General features: G+C 42.6%; 1 protein-coding gene across 4 annotated transcripts in view; it reads right to left on the bottom strand.

Moving 5' to 3' along the window:
* Positions 1-24006, bottom strand: part of Plch1 (phospholipase C eta 1) — a 178664-nt gene extending 154658 nt beyond the window's left edge. For all 4 annotated transcript variants that reach the window (XM_051157247.1, XM_051157246.1, XM_051157249.1 and 1 more), the window contains exon 1: positions 23874-24006. In XM_051157247.1, coding sequence (XP_051013204.1) covers positions 23874-23952 — 79 coding nt within the window. In that variant the 5' untranslated portion in view covers positions 23953-24006. The remainder of the gene's footprint in view (positions 1-23873) is intronic.
* Positions 24007-24423: the final 417 nt, after the last annotated feature.

Raw genomic sequence — 24423 nt, forward strand, 5'->3', positions numbered from 1 at the left:
GGAGTGCTCTGCTGTCTTGGTCCTACAAGAAGAAGTTTGAGTCCATAGACATTCGGAGGTTATAAAAACAGAAGCTGTAGGTGCCGCAAGCTTGCTCTATTGATGAGTCTTCATTATGATGAAGCCCTACTTTCTCTCTGTATCATTTTAAAAAGTCACTGAGATGATTCTCCAGCTTAGAGATTTAGTACATTAAGCCAAAATCTAAAACTAATATAATAATAATTTTAAGCATGCAATAAATACAAATATATATATATACAAACACACAAATATATAATTAATATGCTTATAAATACAAATGCACAAATAGGCATTTTACACTTAAGATGGCTTAAAATCTGAAGCTCTTCCACTAAAACTCTAGGCCTATTTGACCTTTCTCCCTGTGAATGAACATTTCTCAACTTTGTAAGCCACTCGACTGAAGCTACTTCCACTCCTGCCACTAATAATGCAATTTAGACTTCATGAGAATTCTGACTCTATCAGTGTCACATACTCTGCATAGCCTATAAGCTTTAACTGGTCTGGAATGTATAAGAAATTGTTCTTTTTTAAATGGCCTTGCTACCAACAGAGAAGTTTGTTTGTTTGTTTGTTTGTTTTAACAGAGTGGGTGGGTTCAGTGAAGATTTTTTTTTCTTCCCAGCAAAGATAAATTATTAAAATCAATCAAAGAAAATCTCTTAAGTAACACATCAAAAAAAGACTTAATTTAAATTAAAAAAAAAAAAAACCTTAGTAAGACTATCTGTACATGAGAACCTCTAGCCTGAAATGATATCTTAAATTATCTTTTAAAGTTTATATAACTGGAAAAGACAACCCAAATTTCTGTAATGTTTAAGACGAGAGTTTATGCGGACTCCAATCTTAGAGACCACAGTATGCAGTGGGAGTAACAGAAGTCACTCTTTACTTGCAAGGCAGTTATGAACTACATAGTCCTGACAGCATGCCACAAAAAGCCCCTCACTCATACACTCTGCACACATGACTAGACAACTTCACCCGGGAATCACTGTAACAACGTGGTTATCAAGTGAACCAAATCCTATTCTACATCTAAATAAAGATTTCCTTTTCAGACGTGGAAAATTCGGGTATATTAAGGTATCAACTATGGTACAATTTATGGTTTTGAATTAAAAGCGAGCACCAGGCCTGGCACTGTGAGCACAGCACGCTGAGGTGGCCCCCGCAGGCCAGCAACAACCCCCAGACAGGCTGGAAAAGTTGCATCTGAGTCAACATGCCTCAATAATCTGGATGACACATGAATTTCAACTTGGAGATGGGCTTAGATGACATTTCTTGACATGTCACTTGTTCTGTCTGGGCAGACAGCAGCATTTCTTTCCATACAAGAACAATCTCTGTACATGTCAAATTTCTGATTCCTAATTCATACTTTAGAATGTTTCCCTCAAGCTTCTGGGGCTGACAGGTTCTCCACACATGATACGTGGATTCTGCCTCCATTTTATCTATGCTGAGCACTCGTGCCATTTCATTTTATAAACCTATTTCTTTTCCCTGGATTGACTATGTTTAATTGATACATATTAGAAACACCCTCCTAGATTATTAAAGAAAATTAAAATAGAACAATTTATCATAATTCAAAGTGAGTTGGACTTGTGAATACTTAAATTAAAACCTACTGCTTGTATTAAACAGATGAAAATTTCAACATGCCTGTGTCCTTGATTTATAGTCTTTGACTATAACCCAAGACTACATACTATTTTCTCAAAGACCACCTTATCATACTGATGCATTTGCAATTCATCAACAAGCACATTTACCATTGTACAAATGTACATTTACAAGGAAAAGCCACTTTGATCTAATAAAAAAAAACACCTTTTCAGTTAATATTAAAACATAGTCTCTCAAATATATCAATCAACAACTCAAATAAATCTTTAGTAAACATGAAATAATAAAAGACATGCTTGCCGCCTTTTACTAGAGCTATTAACTTACCTTAAAATTAGTAGCATGAGTCTTACCTTTTTCTGGACTTAAGTTTTTATACACTTCAAGGTCTGCCATTAAATTTAATATTGCTACACATTATTGGCCAACGCAATAAAATTTTTCTCTAAAGGCAAAGCCTTTCCCTGAGACACATCTCCAAAAAAGAGGGAAGGCAAAGAAATCCTTAACAGCCCCAAGAACTTGGCTCATGCTGCCCCTGATGGCATGATGACATCTTCACAGTCCAGGCTTTATAATGTAGAGAAAATAAATCCATGAGATGATTGTAGAACTTTGTCCTGAAGTGAGCAGCGCAGCCAGATAAGCACAGAGGCATCTGCTCTGCCTGCCGCCACTGTGGGAATGCAGGCGCTGTGGCTACTTAGGCTGTGAGATGTGCGTGTGTGCTTAGGGAGTGTGGTGTTGCTTAACGCCCTTAAGGTGTTATGCACATTTAATGTGTGGAAACTGTAGGTCTTTAACCATCAAAGCAGCCCTCCTCACCTACGGAGGTCACTGGGAGATGCTCATTACCATAGGAGTGACGCAGGCAGAATACAGAAAATCAACATGCACACACAGAGACACACAGAGGCACACAGGCGGACTACGTGCATGCTCTTGGAAGCACATGCCACTCCACCAGAGGCAAACACTCCCATTAAGAAATAATCTGCATGCCGCCTTCTGCACCACAGGCTACTTTTGTTCCACTCTGGGCAAGTGCACGTTTATTCAAATTGTTGAGGCTTTCCCCCCCTTTTCCACACAACCATAGCAATGATCACAGAGACACCTGGAATGCTGCCAACTTAGGAGGAAAAAGACTATTCTCAAAACGTTTAGTCAGTGGAGGCTATGTCCCTGTCTTGAAAAGAAAATATTGCATCCTTATAAGTAAAGTAAATAGCATGGGTCTGCAGAAGGCAGTTTTTAGTGAACTAGTTATTATTACAGTACAGTTTTCCCTAAAGTATGTATCTGAAAGTTTAATCAACTTCTTTGCCTACATAGCCAGTCAGATTTACAAGCTGATAGCTCACAAGCAATTTATTATTGTCTTGCTTTCAAACAGCTTGTTTGGGTCTCTCCACCCTGTGTATTAAAACTATGACTCTCAGAATTCTTTCCAGTGACTAACCTCTAGTGCCATCTCTGTCCTCTCTAATGCCAACTCACCCACCCACCTGTGGCCCCTGGAACCCCTAACGTCTCCAGTATGCACAGACCAGAGTCAATCTTCCCACTAGGGCCATCCAGCCCAGGCTGCTACACCCCACTACCTCTACCAGTACCCCTTTCTCTAACGTGCTCTACCTGTTCCCGTTCACCTCATTCTCAATTTACAGGCAACCTTCCCAAGGTTGCAAATCTCACTATCATCTACCCCTTCGTGCTCTTAAGAGTCTCACTGGGATGCTAAAGGCAGCTAGGTGCTCAGAATCAGAGCACCTTCCAAGACCCAGCCTAGCATACACGCATACACTCTATTACACAGAACAGCAGTAAAGAATTCAGACGTCATCTGTGTGTATTCAAAGCATCCCTGCCACCAGCCACCTGTGTGAGCCAGAAAATTACATAGCCTCTTTGCTTTGGGCTTTCTTTCTTTCCTTCTTTCTTTCTTTTTTTCCAAGACAGGATTTCTCCATGTTGGCCTTGGCTACCCTGGACTCACTTTGTAGGCTAGGTTGGCCTTGAACTCACGGCGATCCACCTGCTTCTGCCTCCTGAGTGCTGGGGTTAAAGGTGTGCGCCGCCACGCCCAGCTGCTTTTTGGTTTCTTATTTTGCGCAACGAGTGCGCTACTACATTCTACTTCAACATGTCCCAGTGAGAATTTATCCATACAGAGTTTAGAATAGTAATGTTAGCATCCCTAACACTGGACTTGAAATTCCATCCAGAAAAGCAATAGACTTCAACGTTTAAACTAACCACAACTCTGAACAAAGGCTGCATCCCAAAGCTTGAGATGGCTCAGAAATAATCACGCTTCTTAACTAATTAAAATGTCGAGCACTCTCTCGTTCATCTTACACAAAAGACAAAGACCAGGGGAGGCGGGATGCATACTTCTACCGAACAGATGCTGAACAGATGCTGAGAAAACTGGAGGGCCTGTTAGACCACCGTTGCTCATCTCTGGACAGATGCAAGCATACATTGTAATCACAGGACACACCCTCCACACCATCCGTCCCTATCAAACAAACCGGCTTGAACACCCCCACACTAAACACCTGACATGCATCCATAGTAATTGCTACACCTTTTCAAGCCTCTAAATCTCTAAGCAGGCTGAGCATTACCCACATTTATTTCTGCTACATTCCACAGGACAGAGAGCAGCCGATCTTCAGCCCAAGGCTTTTTGAAGTGATGCCTTATTGATGATTTATTGATCTCCCCTTCAGGACTCCTGGCTTTAAAATGAGATGTCTTCATTGTTTTTCTGAAACGTTTATTGACTGTTTCACTTTAAAATTTATAAGTCAGTGTAAAAATTTACAGGCTCATCGCTGGCAATGATGAAGGTGTCAATGGAATTCAAGGTAAAACTCAGCCCAAGTAAACCGGGAAAGTGGCTGGGACCTGAGGCAGGACTTTGCTCATAGGTTCTGGAAGACACCCAGAACTCTTATTTAGTGAGCACATAAAATACACTTGAACCGCATTTGGTGGTGTCTCAAGAGGGGCGAAAATTCTATTAGCATTCAGACATTTTCAAACTCATATGCAGATATAAATAAAAATAGCCAGACTGTGTAAATCAACAGCCACTGCTTCCGTATCTCCCATCAATTCGCATAAGTGTAAATTAGCCAGCGACAGGTAGGTACATGGGGATCCTGAATGGCTGCTGACAGTGACATATACTAAAAACAAATCCTCCCTTAAAAGCTCAGATGTAATTAGACTCCCAGAACTGAAAGAGCCAGGTTTCAAACTTACCCCAACAGCCACTGAGATGCAACTTTTCCTCCTTCACAGAGGAAGAAGCGGACAGCTGCATGAGGAAGCTAGTATCAAAACCTTAGTGATGGCGCTTGCTCTCCACACTCCAGCTGGAATGCTCACGAACCACTGATCATATGCAGTGGCTAAAACAGACCACATTTTCATGCTCTAGTCCAGCATCTCTGCATCCATCGAAAGGCAAATGATACTAACTGCCAAAAACATCTTTGCTGACAGCCAGTCAAACAGGGACTACATATGTAAGGTCAACTGGGGAGAGGACTATGTAGTCATCCTAATGCTAACTCCTTGTGTCTGGTGACATTTACCAGGAACACTACACATGCAGACCAATGCCGAGAGGTATACAAGCATATCAGTCAGAAAGGAAGGAAAGGTAAAAAGACACTAGATTATTAAGTAACCAACCGCCTGGTGTTACCTTTTCGTGGCTGTGACAAAAATACCTTACAAGGGGCAGGGGGTGGGGGGTGGGATGGCTTATTTTGGCTTGAGTCAGAGGTTTCGGTCATGGCCAGCTGACTGCGCTGCTTTCAAGGCTGTAGCAATAAAGAAACACGCAGAAGGACATGGCAGTGAGAACGCTACTCACCTCGTGACAAGAGAGAACAGAAAGGTCTAGAACAAGGTGTGTGTTTCAGGAGAAGTCTCTAATGCTCACTTCCTCACACTAGGCCCCATCCCCTCAGGTTGCCGATTTGAGTGGTCTCCTGATCCAGTCACCTCTCTATAATATCAGGAGCTGGGGACAGGCCTGGGAATTTTTGATGAGGCCCAGGGGCATTTCATAACAGACCTCAACAGTCTCCCTCAATACCGCTTTTCTGCATACAGGGGGAACTGGAAACTCCCCCTGAAGTGGGATGTGGGGGCACACCCTTTAATCCACCACTCAGGAGGCAAAAAGGCAGCCAGGTCTCTGTGATTTTAGGCCAGCCTGGTGTCCACAGAGAATTATAGGACAGCCAGGGCTACATAGTGAGATCCTGCCTCATAAAACAAACAAATGAAATGAAACCAAGCAGATTCACTAAATACAGAATCAATATCCTCAAAAGTTCAGGTCGGGGCAACACTAGCTACACTTCTTTCTGTAAGTCTCACCAAGCCACCCAACCCCAAGCCCTGGCTAGGAAGGCCCAAGTTCTGAGGCTGCCCGAGAATAGCAGGGTCACAACAACCCCAGCAAACTTGCAGACCTTCTGCTAACCCCAGACTTCTGAGACTATTAATGTCTAGGAGTACTAAGAGGGCAAAAAAAATGTTTCCAAAGGACTGGCAGGGTCACCTCTCTCAAAACCCAGTCCATGATGCCTAAGGTAGATTGCTTTCATAACAAAATGTGGCCTTTAAAGGATAAGGTTTCCTTATGAACACTGGTCCTTTCTAAAAGAAAACCAAAGAAAGAAACCACCTTGATGCTTTTATAATAATTTTCAACACATCACAGCCCATAGTCCCAGTGCAGTGTCTAAATCCCTAACCTAAATTGCCATTCTGGGAAGAAAACCAGACTCCCTCACCGTTGCTGAAATAGCAGTGACTGGTCCCCACAGCTTCAGCCTTGCGATTTCACACATATCTGTGTTTGTGGCAGCATCCCTCCTTCAGATCACAACACTTCATCTTTTCCTCCCTCCTTTATTTCCTCCCAACTGTCCTGATAACTGATTTTCTGTTCTTTCTAAGGACACAATGGCAGGCAAGTGGGACACAGCAGCAATAAGAACTGCGGGACAGTGTCTATTTTGTTGACCTATGTCCCAATAGGTAAGAAGGGTGGTCAGGAGCAGAAAGCCCTGAGATCCAGAAAATCCACCAGAACTCAGATCCAGGTATTTTTTCCTGGGTTGTCAGGAAGATTCAGGGCATAAAGCAGGTTCTAGACTCTGGGGAATGATGGCAGGACTCAAAGGCAAGGGCCATCCTCACTTGGAGAGTAAATCAGAGAAGAACTGGAGACAAGCCTTTTCTCTATAAACCAGAGGGAAGAGTATGGAGTCTACAGCATTCCCCTGGAATCAATCTGATTCATTTACTGACACTATCCAAACAGATTTCTAAGTAATATCTCAAGCCGGGAGTTCCTGACAGACACCTGTGGTACCACAAAAGGGCAGTTCCAAACCAGAAACTGCTAAGCACCACAGGAAGAGTTAAGGGCATAAAGTTAGAATTGGTGGCAAAGCCATAGGATATCAAATTGGGAAGAATTGGGTGCTACCAAGTAGTTCAGCAACATAAACCAAGTTAATTTATATCGCTATAAGCTTCAGTGTCTATATCCACAACAGTGCCTACAATAACAAGTGTGAAGTCTCTAGCTTAGTATGTAGCGTCACATCAGAACTGGATGTAGAATGTCCTGTTCGGCTGTAAAACAGAACCATGAGTCCTCGCCCGACCTAGACATAGCTTCAAGATGGCAACAGGAGAATTCTAGTCCAATCAGAGGGCCAAGGCCATGGGCCTTCAAATGCTTTGTTTAAATTGAAGTGGTGGCACACTTATAATCCCTGTATCTCTGTGAGTTCAAGGCCACGCTGGCCTACAGAACAAATCCAGAACAGCCAAGGCTACACAGAGAAACCCTGTTTAGAAAATTCCCCCAAAGAGGTGGGGGGGGGGGGTAGCCCAAGGCCACACCCATAGGAAGTGTTTTCCAATCTTAAGAATTTGGTGGAATTTAGGAAGTTTAACATTGACTCCATATTTAGCATTTTCCTTCCCCTGTATAAATGGGCAAGTCAAAAAGTAAAATCTTGGGCAGGCAAGATTTAGGCTCATCAGGAAAAGGCACCTGCTACCCAGGCCGGATGGCCTGAGTTCAGTTCCTGAAACCCATATAACAATGGAGGAGATGAAGACCGTACGAATTCATCCTCTGACCTCCACATGTGAGCTCTGATGCATGCACATGTCTGCACATGCACACACACATGCACATATATACACACATGTACACACACACACACACACACACACACTTAAAAAATTAAATAACTATTTGCTCAGTTTTGTAGTTCACACCCACAGTCCTAACATTCAAAATGCTGAGTTAAGAGAACTGCTATGAGTGAGTTATAGGCCATTGTGGGCTACATAATCTGACCCTTTCACAAACAAAAACAAAACCTTTCAATAAAAAAACATTAAATTATATATGTGATGCTTTCTTCTCTTATATATGTTTCCATAGCTAGACAGAACAGTTTAAAGAGTAAAAATCTTCGGGGCTGGAGGGATGGCTCGTCAACTAAAGGCATTTGCTGCATTCAGTTCTTAGCAGCAACATTGGGCAGCTGACAACCCTCTGGTCCTCTCTAGTGTCTTCTACAGGCACCAACATACATATGTGGGTAACACACAGACATACATAAATCTACATACTTTTATATAAAAAGTTTGTTTGAGATTTTTAAAAACCAAAGGGGATTTTTTTTTTATTTATTTATTATGGATTCAGTATTCTTCCAGGGTGTATGCCTACATGCCAGAAGACAGCACCAGATCTCACTATAGATGAGCCACCATGTGGTTGCTGGGAATTGAACTCAAGACTTTCAGGAAAAACAGCCAGTGCTCTTAACCTCTGAGCCATTTAGCAACATTTGGACCTGGGTTCAATTCCCAACACCCATATATCTGTGACTCCAGTCCCAGGGGCACCACACAGTATACAGACACTCATGCAGGCAGAACACCCACGGACATAAAATAAATAAAACAAAAACAGCTCTTTTTAAAAATTATTTCTAATTAAAAGAAGGACACCAGGAAATATTTTCTGAAGCAATAAAGTTATCAATGAAGAAGTAGCTTTGGAATATAGATTAATGATTAATATTAAAGTTAAAACATCAAAAGCATTTAAATTTTCTGCTTCGTTTGTTCTTCACACTGATAGTCAACTAACACAAAATGGTTACAAAGGCTAATAATAAAGGTCTTGTTAAAGACCTTGAAGAAAAAAGAAAATATTGCATTTTCATGAATACTAATGATTATGAAGTAGAAAACCAATAACATTTTCCCCTCCATATTAATATAATTTAGAAATAATTTAGCACTTATGATACATGCAGAACTTCTTCCCTAGCCAAGAAAAAAAAACTGTATGTTACTGGTATCAGAAACATGGTGACTATACTTGCTGAATATTAAATAACTGTATTGATTTATATAATTTAGCAGAAATGGCTGAGAGAGAAGACATTACAAATATAACAACACCAAAATAGGAGACAAGAGAACAGTATTTCCCAGATAGACTCACAGGGCTCAAGCAAAAACAGATCCCATAAAAGACTACTTCTTCAACACAGGCTACCAACTAACATATTGACACTAGATGTTTGTCCCTGAAAAACAACCATCTGTCCCTGACCAGCATCACTCAGGAGGACATTACCACTCGTTCTCACAAAGACAGAAAGGGCCTGCTTCAAAGAGCCTTCTTCCACAGAAGCTGTGCATCTGTAGTTTTACAGAGCTGTGATGTTAAAATGGTTTTCCCAAGATAGGAAGTGTTCTAAGCCTCCTTTGAATTCGTGGAGTCAACACTCCAGGTTATAAAGTGCCAGATAATGAAATCATTACCAGCTCTGAGAGCTGCGTGGATTATATTGCTGTACATGTAAAGTTCAGAACCCCGCCCCCCACAGTTCATTACCACTCCTTAGATACAAAGACACAAAACACGGGAGCTGTTGAATGTTACTAGCAAAGGATGGCCCCACAGCACTAAATTCTGCTGCAATCAGTAAAGGATAAGCAGAGCCAATCCTCAGACCCACAGGCCTAGGATGCTCCAGACGCTTTGTTCGCCTGGCCATATGCAGACCATTTAAAACAGTTCGATGTTTCTATATTCTGGTTCTATAAAGAAGTCATTCCTGAGACTCCAAAAATGCAAAGACTTGCACAGTTTATCCTACTGAAAACCCATGTAGCCTGCAATAATACTTTGGCTCAGATCATGAAGGCCAGCTGGGTTGGAAAGGCATCTTGTTGAATTAACTTTTAGAGTTCACTAGAAACCATTTAGAATTAGCTAAACCCTGCAAGAATCAATGCTGCTCAGCACATAACTTTGGCCCCAGTAACCCGGAACCAATCTCATCAACTGAAAATACCACTGGAGTTTGAGTGCCCTAAGCCTGGGTTCAACAGGTAGATTAAAAATCTGGAGTCACCTACATGCCATGCACTCTAGGGAGCCAGAGAGAGCTGAAGTGCAATGCTTAAGACAGGTCTTCTGCCTGCACAGATCTCGATACTGTGGTTGCTTCCCACTTGCCCACTACACTTGGGAGATACTCCCAGCAAAAATATCAGCCATTCTGTGGTATGGTATGAACTGAGAGTCTCATGAGGGTAAGAGAATCTGCCTAACACAGAGACTGCAAGGATAATAGCTATGGCCAGGAAAGACCTCTAGTATACAAGGAAGAGAAACTCCAGTTGGAAAGACAGCTCTAGGAGGCATCAACCAGAATCAACAGCAGCATAAACCACAGGAAAGACAGCAGGACCCACTAACAGCCTCACCTCATGCACTTCAGCAGATTCCAGGATTCAAGGACCGGGACGGAAGATGCGCACTTCATCTTTGCTTTTTGCTCCATGTGCATCGCGCCCCCCCCCCCTTTTTTTCTTTTGGCTATATTTTTAGCATTATTTTTCCTTTATCATCATCTTTAACTTTTCATGTTTTTATTTTTATTCTATTTCACATAGTTATCAAATTTTGTTTATACTGTTTTGGCATTATTGCACTATCTTTTTTTTTTTTTTTTTTCCTTTCCTTTCTCCCCCCACTTTTACCTTTTCTTTCTACTACATTTTATCTTTTCATTTTTGTTTCTCTTCTGATATGTATGTAATTTTTATTTTGAACTTTCTCACTTAGGGGCATCTTCTGACCTCTTGCTCACTCTCTTCCTCTCCATATCCTTTTTAGCTGCCCTTTACCGTTAGCCGCACCCCTGCTTCTCTCCCCTGTCTCTCCCTTCTCCTGGCCCCTTTACACCATTATTTCCATATTTACCCCAAGCAAGTTCTAACTTTGCAGCACATTCTGCATCTGCATTGCTGTTTTCTGATTGCTGGTGATATGAGCAGAGTTTAGCTGATTTTAAGCAGGTTTCTGTGTCTTATACAGTTTGACATTGCTTCTATCACAGTGCTTTGTTTTCCTCTGATTGATATTGAGGATTGACCCTCTCGAAAGTAGTCACTTTAATGAGAAGATTCGAGAATAAAATTGGGAGAGATGCCCAAATACACGTGTCATTTCATAACACAAACTCACATAAAATACAAAGAAAAAAGCAATGCAAAAATGATGCTCTCAAGTGATTGATTATAAGTCATCAACTACTACGTTCAAACAGACTGAAAGAGGCACAACACTGGATGAAGATTTCAAAAGTAAGTAAAAATGGCCAACAGGAGGCAGGCAAATGGCTCAATGGATAGATGCATGCTACTCAAACCTGGTAACCTAAGAACCCGTCCATCGTGCAAAGGTGAAAAGAGAGAAGCTACTCCACAGAGTTTTCCTCTGACCTCCTCACATGCAGCATGGCATGCCCATAAGCATGTGCAAGCACATGCACACACACATACACACACATGTATGTATGTATGTATGTATGTATGTATGTATGTATGTATGTATATGAGCTGCAAAGATGGCTCAGTGGTTAGGAGCACTTGTTGCTCTTCCAGAGGACCCAAGTTCCATTCCTAACACCCATATGGCAACTCACCACTGTCTGTAACTCCCAGAATAGCTGAGGCCCTCTTCTGGCCACTATGGGCACCAGGCATGGATGTAGTACACAGATATACATTCAAGCAAAACGTCCATACACGTAAGATGAAAAATAAATAAACCTTAGAAAACAAACATTTTCATGATCAGTGGACTAGGGGATGGTTGACGAATAGCACGCTTGTCACACAAGCCTAAAGAGCAGTCCATGCTCTAGATTTCACATAAAAGCTGGACAGCTACGGTGACTGCCTGCCGTCCTAGAATTCAAGTGTCATAGACAGGCCATAGCAGAAAAAAGCTGGTCAGCTAGACTAGCTGGAATTGATGGGTTCCTGGTTCAACAAGAGACCTTGCCTCAGGAAATAAAGTGGAAAGCAATGGGGAGAGACACACCACACTACAACGGACACGCACACATGCAATGATCAAATACCACAAAGAGAATATAAGTAGATACATTCGATCCCAGATATAGAGAGGAAAGTCAACAACACAGAGACAAAGATCAGAAGATGAACAATAAAATCAGCAACATACATTTAAAAGTCAGTAATACTTTAAAAAGGATTTTGAGATTTTAAAAAAGTATAAAGTCAATATAGGAAATAAAAAATACAGTCAAAAGCTTCAACAGGCTCAACCAAGCAGAAGATAGAATATCAACGATCAAGGAGAAGGCTGAGGAAATAATATATTAAAATATCAATAAAGGGGGAAAAAACAAGTAGAGCGATGCATGCCATGAATCTCAGCATTTGAGAAGGAGAAGCAAGATCACTTCAAGTTTGAGGCCAACCTGGTCTACACAGCAAGTTTCAGGCCAGACTCTGATTGGGAAAGCAATAAATAAAGAATTTTAAGGAAACTGGTGGCACACACTTTTAATCCCAGCACTTGGGGGGCAGAGGCAGGCAGATAGCTATGAGTTCAAGGCCAGCTTGGTCTACAAAGCAAGTCCAGGACAACCAAGGCTACACAGACAAACCTGGTCTCGAAAAAACGAAAAAGAAAAAGAAAAAGAAAAAGAAAACTGGTTTACTTGCCTCAGATTTACTTGCCTACATCTGAGCAGAACAAGGGCAGCAACAGTAGAAGTACTAAGTAGACCAGGGGAAGCCTCAGCCTACACAAAGGACTGCAGGCAACTAAAGAATGCTGAGCTCTTGAGAAACACTCCTCCCCAGAGAAGAGCACATGTAGAGGAATTTTAATTCAGGGCATGGCTATTTGGCGAGAGATCACATCCAAAGACCTTCTCAGTCTGTGTGATCGGCTGGACTACAAACACACCTTTAATCCAGGAGAAAGAGGCACACAGATCTGAGTTCAAGGCCTGCCTGGCACACAGCAAGTTTCAGGTAAAGGAAAGCTTAGGTCTGGGTGTGGTGGTACACACCTTTAATCCCAAACAATGAAGGTAAAGTTAGTTTGCAGAAGGAAGCACCCATGTTTGAAAGTGATGTCTCACTGAGTGGCAAGAAAAAGTGATGAATCAAAAGAGAATTTGACAGAATAGGATACGCCCACCTCTCACAAGAACAGAGAGGAAAAAGAAGCTCCTTAAGGGAGCAACACAGAGAATGGGGAGAGAGAAGGGGGTTTACTGGGACAATGATAAAGAGACCGGTTGCAGAGAGAGAGAGAGAGAACTCAGGTTTGATTTATGTATTTAAAAATACATATGCATATATAGAGATGTATGTAGCAACAATTAGTGAAAAAAAAGAGGCCATGAATTTGAAAGCGAGCAAGCAGTATACATAAAGCTTTAGAGGGAGGAAAGGAAAGGGGAAAATATGTGATTATATTATAAACAGCAAAAGAAACCTTTTTTAACTGAAGAAAGACCTAAACACACATGACCTTCAAAATGTGAGTCAAGAAGATATAAGACACTTCAACAGATCCTTAGGAAGCAACAAGATTGAAGCAGGAAAACAAAAACAAAAACAAAAACAACAACAACAACAAAAAGCCCAAGACCAGACGGACTCACTACCAGTCTGTGCATTCTATAAGGAAGATCACTAAAATCAAACTGTTCCACAAAACTAGAAGGGAAGACACACTATCAAACACACTTTACCAAGCCAGTGTTACCCTGATGCTAAAACCAGATAAGGACATGGATGGGCAAATGGAGCGATGGATGAACGGACAGATGGATGGACACACACGCGCGCGCGCGCACACACACACACATACACACACCAGGTAGAGGGGAGTCAGACAGCAAAATGCAAAGAGGAAAACATGGGAACTGCTTTCCAAAATAAACTGAATAGTCGGCAGTACACTAGATGGGAACAGAAACTGATCATTTCCCATTTAGATTCAGGATTACAACAAAAAATGCTGATTCTCTCCACTCGTATTCAACATACTGTTCATTTACAACAAAGAGACAAGTGAGAGCTGGGCATGGGGGGGGGGCACGTGCTTTCAATCCCAGAACTCTGGAGACAGAGACAGGAGGATCTCTCTGAGTTCAAGACCAGCCTGACCTACACAGCAAGCTCCAGGACATCCTGGACTACATCGAGAAACTCTGTCTCAAAAAGTAAACAAATAGCTCTATGAGATAATACATATTGACCACCTTAGGCCCGAGCTATTCAGCCTAGAATTGAAAGGGCTACTCCCTAGAATAACATGGGAAATTCTCGAATTTTCCTCATCCCAGCCATACCCCAGATTAGTGACAGCGGAACCACCAGACTAGGTCCACAGAACCTTATTTCTTTATGTTTTTTTGCTTTTGCTTCTCCAGGTGGTTCCAGACTGCGGCCCTGACTGGGCTCTTTAGAGCATTAATTACAAATCTCCTCAGCAGAAAAGAGGCTTCAGCTTTTTGCTAGAACAACCCGGGGAAAGCTGACTCTGGCACTGTCCCAAGCTGCAGTCATTCTCTAATAGACGCTGATGGTCCATTTCACGTTGGCATGGAAAGTAGGACACGAAACAGTATGTCCTTTTACTTGGGCATAAGCCATCATCCTTTATAAAACAGGAAATGTTGTGGCCACACATCAGTCACATTACCAAATGACAAAACATGTGGAAAACATAATTGTACGAAGTTTTCACAAATTCTACACTTACTCAACCCACGTAGGGTCTGTTTCCCAGAGTGGTCCTGCTGTCCGGAAGTCAGGACTGGGCTCACATGTTGCTCAGGGTTCTCAGATGACAGGCACAGGTGGGAGCATTTTTCCTGTTCATATGGTGAACATAAAAGTGCATCTTCTTAGCTTTTAAGGCAGCCCTGTGCTGCTTGGTGACTCTCTCTGCATGTTGCCCAGGCCTTCTTTGGGCTTCTCGCACTGAGAGACCCATGCCCTTGTTTCTGCAAGGTCTGATCCATGCCCTTTGCAGTAAGAATTACTCCATAGACAAGTGCATTTAAGACTCAGACTGCAAAGAATTTTAATGAAATGCAAAAGACCCCAGTTAAGCTCCTTTATTAATAGGGCCATTTTAATGAGAGAAAAACTCCAGTTTCAAAATTGAATGAAAGAGATAAACCTATATAAGCAGCATGGGAGCCCTAGGAAGTATCACTAAATGAATTTGAGCAGGCTACGAGTTCTCACAGAAACCATTTTGCCTTGAAGTCACTGCACGTTTGCAATAATAAGGTACACTAGGGTTCTCAGCAGACTTTCTTTTTCCATTTCAGGAAGGAATGGCTACAGGTCTCTCCTGGGTTTCCCGTGGCAAAATTCTGAGTGCAGGAACGTTAGGCCACAAAGCCACGACATATTCTATAGCAAAAAGATTAAAAAACCAAACTCAACATAGTGCATAAATATGAAAGCAGCTGGTTTTAATCTCCCCTTTTAAATAAAATGAGGAGATTCTTTCTGCGGTATTTTGTTGGGACTAGAGTTTGGATCCCCAGCACCCATATATGGTAGGCATTCCATAGTGCCAGTATTTGGGAGGCAAAGACAGGGGATCCCCAAAGACAAGCTGCCTGGCTAGACCAGCCAAGGCAGCCAAGTCTCCAGGTTCAACGAGAGATCCTGCATCAGGAAAGTAGCAAGCGATCAACAAAGGCAGCTCAGGCCAACTGCTAGTTTCCACACACATACATGCATGCCCACAGAGACACATAAACATGAAAGAAAAAATGAAAGAGAGAGACAGAGAGGGGGAGGGAGAGAGGGAGGGAGGGAGGGAGGGAAAGAAAGATAAATAGATGGCTAAAGAGAGAACAGCGGGACTTTGTGGGCAAGAACAAACGTCAATGAAGCTGAGGTATATGAAGAGAAAGGCTGCCAAGATAGACAGGTACCAGGACAGGGGATGTTCTTCAGACGTGATGCATCCCAGGGTTAGATACATCATCTTGCTCATCAGGTATCAGTATGCAGGCTAGGAGATGGACTCAGGCAGGAATGTACCCATTGTTGGAGTGAGCAGATACCCATGGGAGTTATAGCTATGAAACAGCTATTCCCGTCATGGGCTTTGACTGAAGACAATCTGAAAGTCCCTTTGAACCCCACAACTTACATTTGGTAATCACTGCCAACATATTTGCTGAAAGGAATGAGCCATAACACAAACACATCACGTCTGTTGGGATGGCTTTTCATTTACACATTATAAAGGGACAAACTGCAGTTTTTCATCTTTGTTTTGACAAACGGGAGATAAGAGGTTTCCGTGATTACAAATGCAATCACTAATAATTATTACCATGGCTTAAGAAAAAAATTCTAGATCGTTTGTGTAACTAAATTAAATAATTACGGGGCCCTAGAGGAACCCAGAGTCCACTGGTAGACTCTTTCTATCAATATCTGCATATTGGGGAAAATGAAAGAGAAATTAATTATAATTATGAAAATGCAGCTTTAAAAAAAACAAAGGCTAAACGTGTAGCACAGATCTAAAGAGAAATAATTTTCACCCAGTACACAGCTAACATGTGAGAAATCTGCCAGTCTGAAGGAGAAGTTGTACTAAACACACAATTTCTTCCTTCTAATTAAGTAATTAGGAAATTGGGGCTCGCAAGCATGGATGAATAAAACAATCACAGACCTTTTGGGTTTGGCTGACCTCCAAATGGCCACGGGCTTCAAAGAAAGAATTGGAAGAAATGGAAAAGGCGAGCCAATGATCTTTCTCGAAGGTGACAGGCTTGTTTGGCATAATCAAGTGTGACCTCTGTCTCTCCTCTCCCACCTAGGCTGCCCACACACCCAGACCTTTGGTTTACCATTTTGGCAGGCACTCAGCGGGGACTTTTCGTCTGCTATATGAATGTCCTTGACAAAGAAAACTCAGCCAAGAAATCATAGGGCCAAAACCTTTCACTGAATTAGATTCCTGAAGAAAAGAGGTTGAATCATCTCAACATACATTTTTTATGGACAGATCATTGCCTGGCTCTGACAATGCCGGTAAACAGCCTTGCAAGGAACAGACACAGTAAATAATGCCAGTGTTTAGGGACATGAAGTCACCCTGATCTAAAATACCAAAGACAAAGTCAGGCCTAGAGTGGCTCTAGAATATACAAGCTGCCAGGGCATATGAAAGAGACATTCAAAACTCACAGTGCCCTAAAACCTTATCCTGGGTGACAGGGATAGCATGCTAAAGAGCCTTTCTCACTCATGAGATGGCAGGGAAGTGCTACAGAAGAAAAACTTGGGGATATCTTAAGGTATAGGCTGATAGAAGTAGCTGTCACTTAAAAGTAAGAGAAGCGGTCTGCAGAGAGGAAAACAGGACCTCACACCCATCCATCCTTTACAGCCTTCGAAAGACTCAAGTGAGGAAACGCGGGGATAAAAGAACGGGCCAGGCAAGTTGCCCCAGGGACGTCAGAAGCAAGGAAGTCAAGTAAGTGCTAGAGATGGACTTCACAACAGAGAAGGGATGACACTGAAGGGAGACAGTGGGTCCTCTATCTCATGGGCCCTTGGTGACAGAGGAGGTAAAAGTGAAATGAGATACCCATGTAGCAAGCTGGAGAGATGGCTCAGAGGTTAAGAGCGCTGACTGTTCTTCCAGAGGTCCTCAGTTCAATTCCCAGCAACCACATGGTGGCTCACAACCATCTATAACGAGATCTGGTGCCCTCTTCTGGCGTGCAGGTGTATATGTGGACAGAGCACTGTATATATAATAAATAAATAAATCTTAAAAATAAAATAAAAGATACCCATGTAGCAAATCACAGGAATAAGACTTGGCATTCTGTGGACAGAGACAGAGACAAAGCCTGCCTTCCTTCAGCCGTCAACAGCCACAGCGGGCTTTGGATGGAACTGTTAAATACATTTCAAATCAACATTTTAAAATGAGTTGGACTTTCAACCAAAAGTAGTCAAAAAGTAAGAGGCTGCCTGAGATGGTATGATGGGACAAAGCACGATGGGCACATAGGAATCAAATTCAAAAGAATGCCCAATAACCCAGTTACGATGACACAAAGGCAAAAAGATAAAAGACGAACTTAAAAAACTTTAAATATCTATGTAGCGAAATTTTTGTGTATTTCCAAAATATCAAGAATGTTGTTCTCAAATTCCCAATGATTATAGGACAAATACCTTTCCCTTCAGCTTGTTTAAAAGTATTACCTTTGGTTTTTTTAAACATTTCAGAAGTTGTATATTTCCCTAATGTGCTTCAGTCTCCTCATTTTCCATGCTCCTCCCTCATTCCTCTCTTTTTTCTCAACAAATGCCCCCTGCCTCTACATTTACATCTTCTTCTTGTATGTGGCCCACAGTTTAACTAGCACTTCTTGCCTGCGCAGGAGTGTGAGATTAGTACTTAACTTAGGAGTGGTTCCACTACCGAAGAACTTGACACCCCCCTGCTCTAACAACCATCAATTGCAGTAGTCCTTCTAGGAGGAGTAGGATCTCATGGGCCCAGTCTCCACCCATGATGGAATGTTGATAGGCCCAATCTTGTGCAGATACCCACAGTTATAGTGAGTTCATGGGTGCAAGGCTGCTATGTCATAGCCAGAAGACCTGCTTATGCTTCATACCTCTCCATCTTCTGGCTCTTTTAGAAGGTTCCCCAAGTGATGCAGTTGTCCTGTTTGGGACCTAGCACTTCCACCATTGCTTATGCTCAGCATTTGGCCAGTTCCATGGTTCAGCCTGGTCCCAGCTCTGTCCCCCATTAGAGAGGTTAGACAGCCAGCTCATTCTCCAGGCCCATCTCTGAGTCTTCACTGGAGGCTAGGGAGAACCTCTTCAGCCCTCACCCTACATCTTCCTACCAGACAGAGGTGTCAAAAGAGTATCTAGCCCCAAAGTCAGTCTCCATGAGGGTCTTGGTTGCCTCTGCTGATCTTCCTCATTTACATAATGCGCAAAGTCAATGAAGTAGCCGATGCCTGTAATATAAACTTATTTTCTGTTTCTATTCAGTTTCTGTTCTGAAACCATGAACCAAATTGTAGTAATTAAGCATAGCCTAGCTATTGTGGTATTACTTGAACATGCTGATGTTACTGACAATTCTTTTGCTTTTTACTATTTGAAAATTTTTCATATGATATATTTTGATCCTAGTCTTTCCCTGCTTCCAACTCTTCCTAGATCCTCCCAATCTCCCTATTCATCTGACTCATGTTCTCCCTAACAGAAAAAAATCAAAATTAAAAACTAGAGCGATAGAAAACAAAAACATAACACACACACACACACACACACACACTCACACATCACAGTGTCCTTTTGTGTCAGCCAATTATCCCTGGGTATGGAGCCTGCCCTGAAGTGTGGTTGGGATACCCTGTGCAACTCCATTGGAAAACCTGATTTTTCCCTTTCCAAGGAGGTGCTGATTGCAAATAGCTTCTGGTTAGAGATGAGACCTTTTGTCTGGCCCCCCTTCTCCATGCTGAGATTTTTGTCTGGCTTGAATTTTGCTGTCACAGTCTCTGACCTCATATGTTTATCAAGCCTAGCATGTCTGGAAGACACTGTTTCCCTGTAAACGCTTATGATGAGCCTCCTGATACAATTAGTCTAGTTATATAATTCACATCAGTTATGCTTGATGGCTGCTCTTCTGGAGGACCAGAGTTCTATTCCCAGCACCCATTTCAGGTGGCTTACAACAGCCTGTGACTCCAGCTCCAGGGGATCCAATGGCCGCTACTAACCTCTGAGAGGACCACACACATATTCATTCTCTCTCTCTCTCTCTCTCTCTCTCTCTCACACACACACACACACACACACACACACACACACACACACACACAATCACACACACGCACGCATGCACACATGCATGCACGCACACACACATATATTGAGGACAAAAGAGAGAGTGGGATTGCAAAGACATATAATTCCTAACTGAGTTTCTCTTACAATTGAACATAGAACTAATTCAATCTCCCAGCTCATCTCTCAGCTAGCAGACATCTGGCAGCTTTTCCATCGAGCCCATTCCCACAGCAGCAGGATCACAAAGATGAAAGAACAGAGATCTAATTGATTTTCTGTTGCTGTGATAAACACTATGACCAAAAGCATACTTCCGGGTCATAGTCCATCACTGAGGGAACCCATGGCAGGAACTCAAGACAGGAACCTGCAAGCCAGAACCATCCATGAGAAAACCATAGGGAATATTGTTTACTGGCTTGCCCAGCTCCTTCACTTAGACCTGCCTAGGAGTGGCACAGCCTACAGTAGGCTGTCTCCTCCCACATCAGTCAAGAAAATGCCCTGCAGACATGCCCACGGGCCAGGCTGCTAGAAGTAATTCCTCATCTGAAGTTCTCTCTTCCCAAGGTGACTCCAGTTTGTGTGGAGTTGATAAAAGTTAATCAGCAAGCAGATAACAATTCAGAGCAGAGAAAGACATTCATTGGATTAAGCAGTCTCTTTGGTTTGGGCTATAATTATTCTAATCGACTCCATTGAGAATATGTTGCCACTATAACCAGAAAAGGAATATAGGATGTGCTTTATGGGCACAGATGTTATGTTTTTTTAAGTTTTATTGAGAATCTTAGTGCACAGAGTCCTCATTTTAATGCAGTTCTTGTCTTCTGGGAACGCTGCTCAAGTCTTCATGGAAAAAGAAATATAAAGACATCTGCATTCAAGTGAGTATATTTCAAAAGGCTGGCGTATGTGTGGGATGGTGCTTTCCTGTTTGTGATGTAAAGGTTTTTTTCTCTCTTTATCCTGGTTTACTTGGCTATACAAGAATTGTCATCAACATAAACAAAAAGCCAAATTGCTAAGCAAAAGTTGATTAGGAAGCCCACCTGCCCTAGAAGCCCCTCCCTCCAAATAAATATTTCTTCACCACATCTTACTCTGTTGAGATCTCTCTCTCTCTCTCTCTCTCTCTCTCTCTCTCTCTCTCTCTCTCTCTCTCTCTCTCTCTCTCTCTCCATATTCTGGAACCTCCAAAATATTATTACTAACACCCCTTTAACACGAAACAGACCAACACACTCACAGAATTCACTGTCACAGTATTCTCGCTACGTTCACTGCCCCTGCTTTAGCCAAGTGTTGAGTTCCCACAGACAGATGAGCAGAGTGTCTTTGGGTCCACAGTCACAAAATCTCTCCAGGCAGAGAAACACAAAATGATGACTGACCCTATCAGAAATCAATGCCCCTTCTCCCCCAAGACAGGGCTCCTCTGTGTAGCCTTAGCTGTTGTCCTGGATGCACTTTGTAGGGCAGGATGGCCTCAAACTCTCAGAGATTCACCTGCCTCTGACTCCCTGAGTGTTGGGATTACAGGCCTGCACCATCACACCTGGCTTTAGAAATCAATTCTTAAAGCTACTACTTGCATTACAAATGAAAAGAATCGCGGTTCTAACTGGCTTTGATTCTCTTAATCTTGAGAGGATTTAATATCTCTAAATCCTTTGTGAAGTAATTCTTGATTTGTGAAAAGTAACCGATTCACATTTTAAGTGCTACACTGCCCCCTTGTGTATCTTGTGTTTGGTGAAAAGTCACCAAACTCAGGAAAATGTAAAAATTGTAACCTTCAGAGATACTTTAAAGGAATCTAAGACACTAGACCAAAACAAAAAAACTTATAACCTATCAAGACCAGCATGCTTACTTCACACAGGGGAGAAGTTGTGATGACTGACCCTATCAGAAGTCAATCCCTCCTCCCCCAAGACAGGGTTTCTCTGTGTAGCCTTAGCTGTTGTCCTGGACGCACTTTGTAGGGCAGGACGGCCTCAAACTCACAGAGTCCCACATGCCTTAAGGATTGTGTAATTTGTTGTCCACTACTGGCTAATGGCAGAACAAGGACTCTTGAATGGAATTTGAACCTCTCAAGCACTCGGGGGGGGGGGGGCACGGTGTTAGGCTCAAGGGCAGAGTACTCACCCAGAACTCATCTCTTAGCAAAGAATGATAGCCTGAAAAGAACAGAAACACTGGGGTTGTGGAGCCCTGAGGATCAGAGTTTGAATAGCAAATCTCCACTTCAAAACCTCCAAGCTTAAACTGGTGGGGGGGGGGGCGGGGAGAGGCTTGTAATCCCAGCACTCGGGAGACAGAGGCAAGCTGATTTCTGTGAGTTCGAGGCCAGCCTGTTCTACAAAGTGAGTTCCGGTACAGCCAAGGCTACACAGAGAAACACTGTCTCAAAAAAACAAAACAAAAACAAAACCTCCAACCTTTACTTCCTCTATCCACAAAATAGGATGAACTCTTACGAAGATTCCCAAAGGGCTCCACAGAGCAGTCCTCGTGATCAGGCCCTGCAGAGTTCCTTGTGACGGCTAACTGCCACTGTCAACTTGACTGCATAGAATCAGAGGTACACACTCAGGTGTGTCTGTGAGAAGGTTTCCAGAGAGTTAACTGAGGAGGAAAGATTCATACCAAATGTGGATTTTGGAGTTCCAGAATGAATCAAATGGGGGAAAGGAGGAAATGAGCTAGCAGAAGCGTTTATCTCTGCCTCTTCATGAGGAAGTGCTGTGACTAGCTGCGTCATGCTCTTTTCTCCATAGCTGGAACACTTCTTGACGCCATGCTTTCCCCAGTGATGGACTGTGCCCGCCAAACTGTGAGCCAAATAATTCCTTCCTTAATATATGAGAAAAGTAACTGATAGAGACAATAATAAAGTAACAACACTAACTGGGATATAAAATATACAAGCATACTGTACTGAAGTTGTAACTGCTCCCTAGCTCTCGGGATGAAGACTTGTCACAGACTTCATCTTAAAGTAATTGTACACATTAAATCTGTTGTCACAATGAGGAATCAACCCAGAAAGTTGAAAACAGATGATAGCATGTTTAATTAGGCAACACCTAGGTCTCCCGAAACCTCTCTACTTCCCTCTATTTCTCCTGGGTTTCCAGTGGACACTGCTCCACAAAATTCCAGTGCCCCAGAAATCTTTGGGGTTCACAGACAAATTTCTCTCATGGAAATCCTGATGGCAGGATGGACAAAGCTTATCTCTGACTCTGAGCCACTAAACAAGCAGCTGTCACCTGGGCCAAAGGCAATGGTTAAAAGATAATTCTTATTTGTCAGGAAAATGACTAATATTGATCACTCTCTGCTCAGTTACAGCGAGCCACCCGGCAGACATTCTGAACTGAGGCAAACTGCTCTGTTATGTTTTCTTGAGGTCTGATGCACAGGATAAGCCTCCAAACCCCAATGGACAGCAATATAAGTGAATGCCCGTCTCTTTAATGAGTAACCAGAACAGATGGTCATCGGCACACTTTAACATTTGACTTTTGGAGAGCACACACCACTCAGCTAGTAAACGCTGAATAGCGAGCTTCAAATATTTACAGAACACTTCCTGTATGCCCAGCCCCAAATAGTTACAAAGATGGGAAAGTATGTTACTGGACTCCACAAGAGTAGAAAGGCTAGGAAGTAGGAAGGGAGAACACCATTGCTGTTGTAGAGATGGTTCACACTGCTAACGACTGTGGGTCATTGGTCCAGTGGAACTTGAAGTTAATTAACCATAAGCAAGTAAACTCAAGCCTTGGTTCAGTACAACAGTTGAGCCATAGTTGCATCCAGAGGAGGACAATAAAAGTACTGTCCGAAAGCAAAGCAGGGTTTCAGCTACATAAATGCAGCAGACAGCTCACCATGAAACACACTGTTGTCCACCAGAAAATGCCTGCGGTACTGCACACAGTTCCTTTTCTCCACATTCCAGTAGCTCATTGTCGGAGGATTTCTGGCACAGCATCAAAACGAAAATTGCCCTGTCAAGAGGAACAGAATAAGACCAAAATGAAGAAAATGGCAGCCACACGCTCACCGCTGGCAGCATAAGGCCATTAGTTGCCTAGCATTAGGGGCAACACACAGGGCTGTTATTTGCACCAGGACTCCTCCAGACCCTAACAAATTTCCCACAAGTCTGCTCAGAACCGAAATGTCCCCCCCTTTTTTTTTTTTTACCCAAACAATAACTCTTTCCAATGGCCCCATTGTGGACTCAGTTGCTGCTGTCTGTCGAGGAAATAAATCTATCATTCAGTAGGTTTCAGAATTGGTTCATGTGCTCCACGCCTCACCTGAATTCCCTCGGGACCCACATTTACCAGGCAATCCTGGTGACTTTCCTTAGGCTTTGCTAGCAGGTGAGCTGCTATCATTCTCAGCTATGGAATTTTGTGTTGGTTCCACCCT

This window comes from Acomys russatus, chromosome 15 (genome assembly GCF_903995435.1).
Source record: "Acomys russatus chromosome 15, mAcoRus1.1, whole genome shotgun sequence".
In the NCBI taxonomy this organism is placed as follows: Eukaryota; Metazoa; Chordata; class Mammalia; order Rodentia; family Muridae; genus Acomys; species Acomys russatus.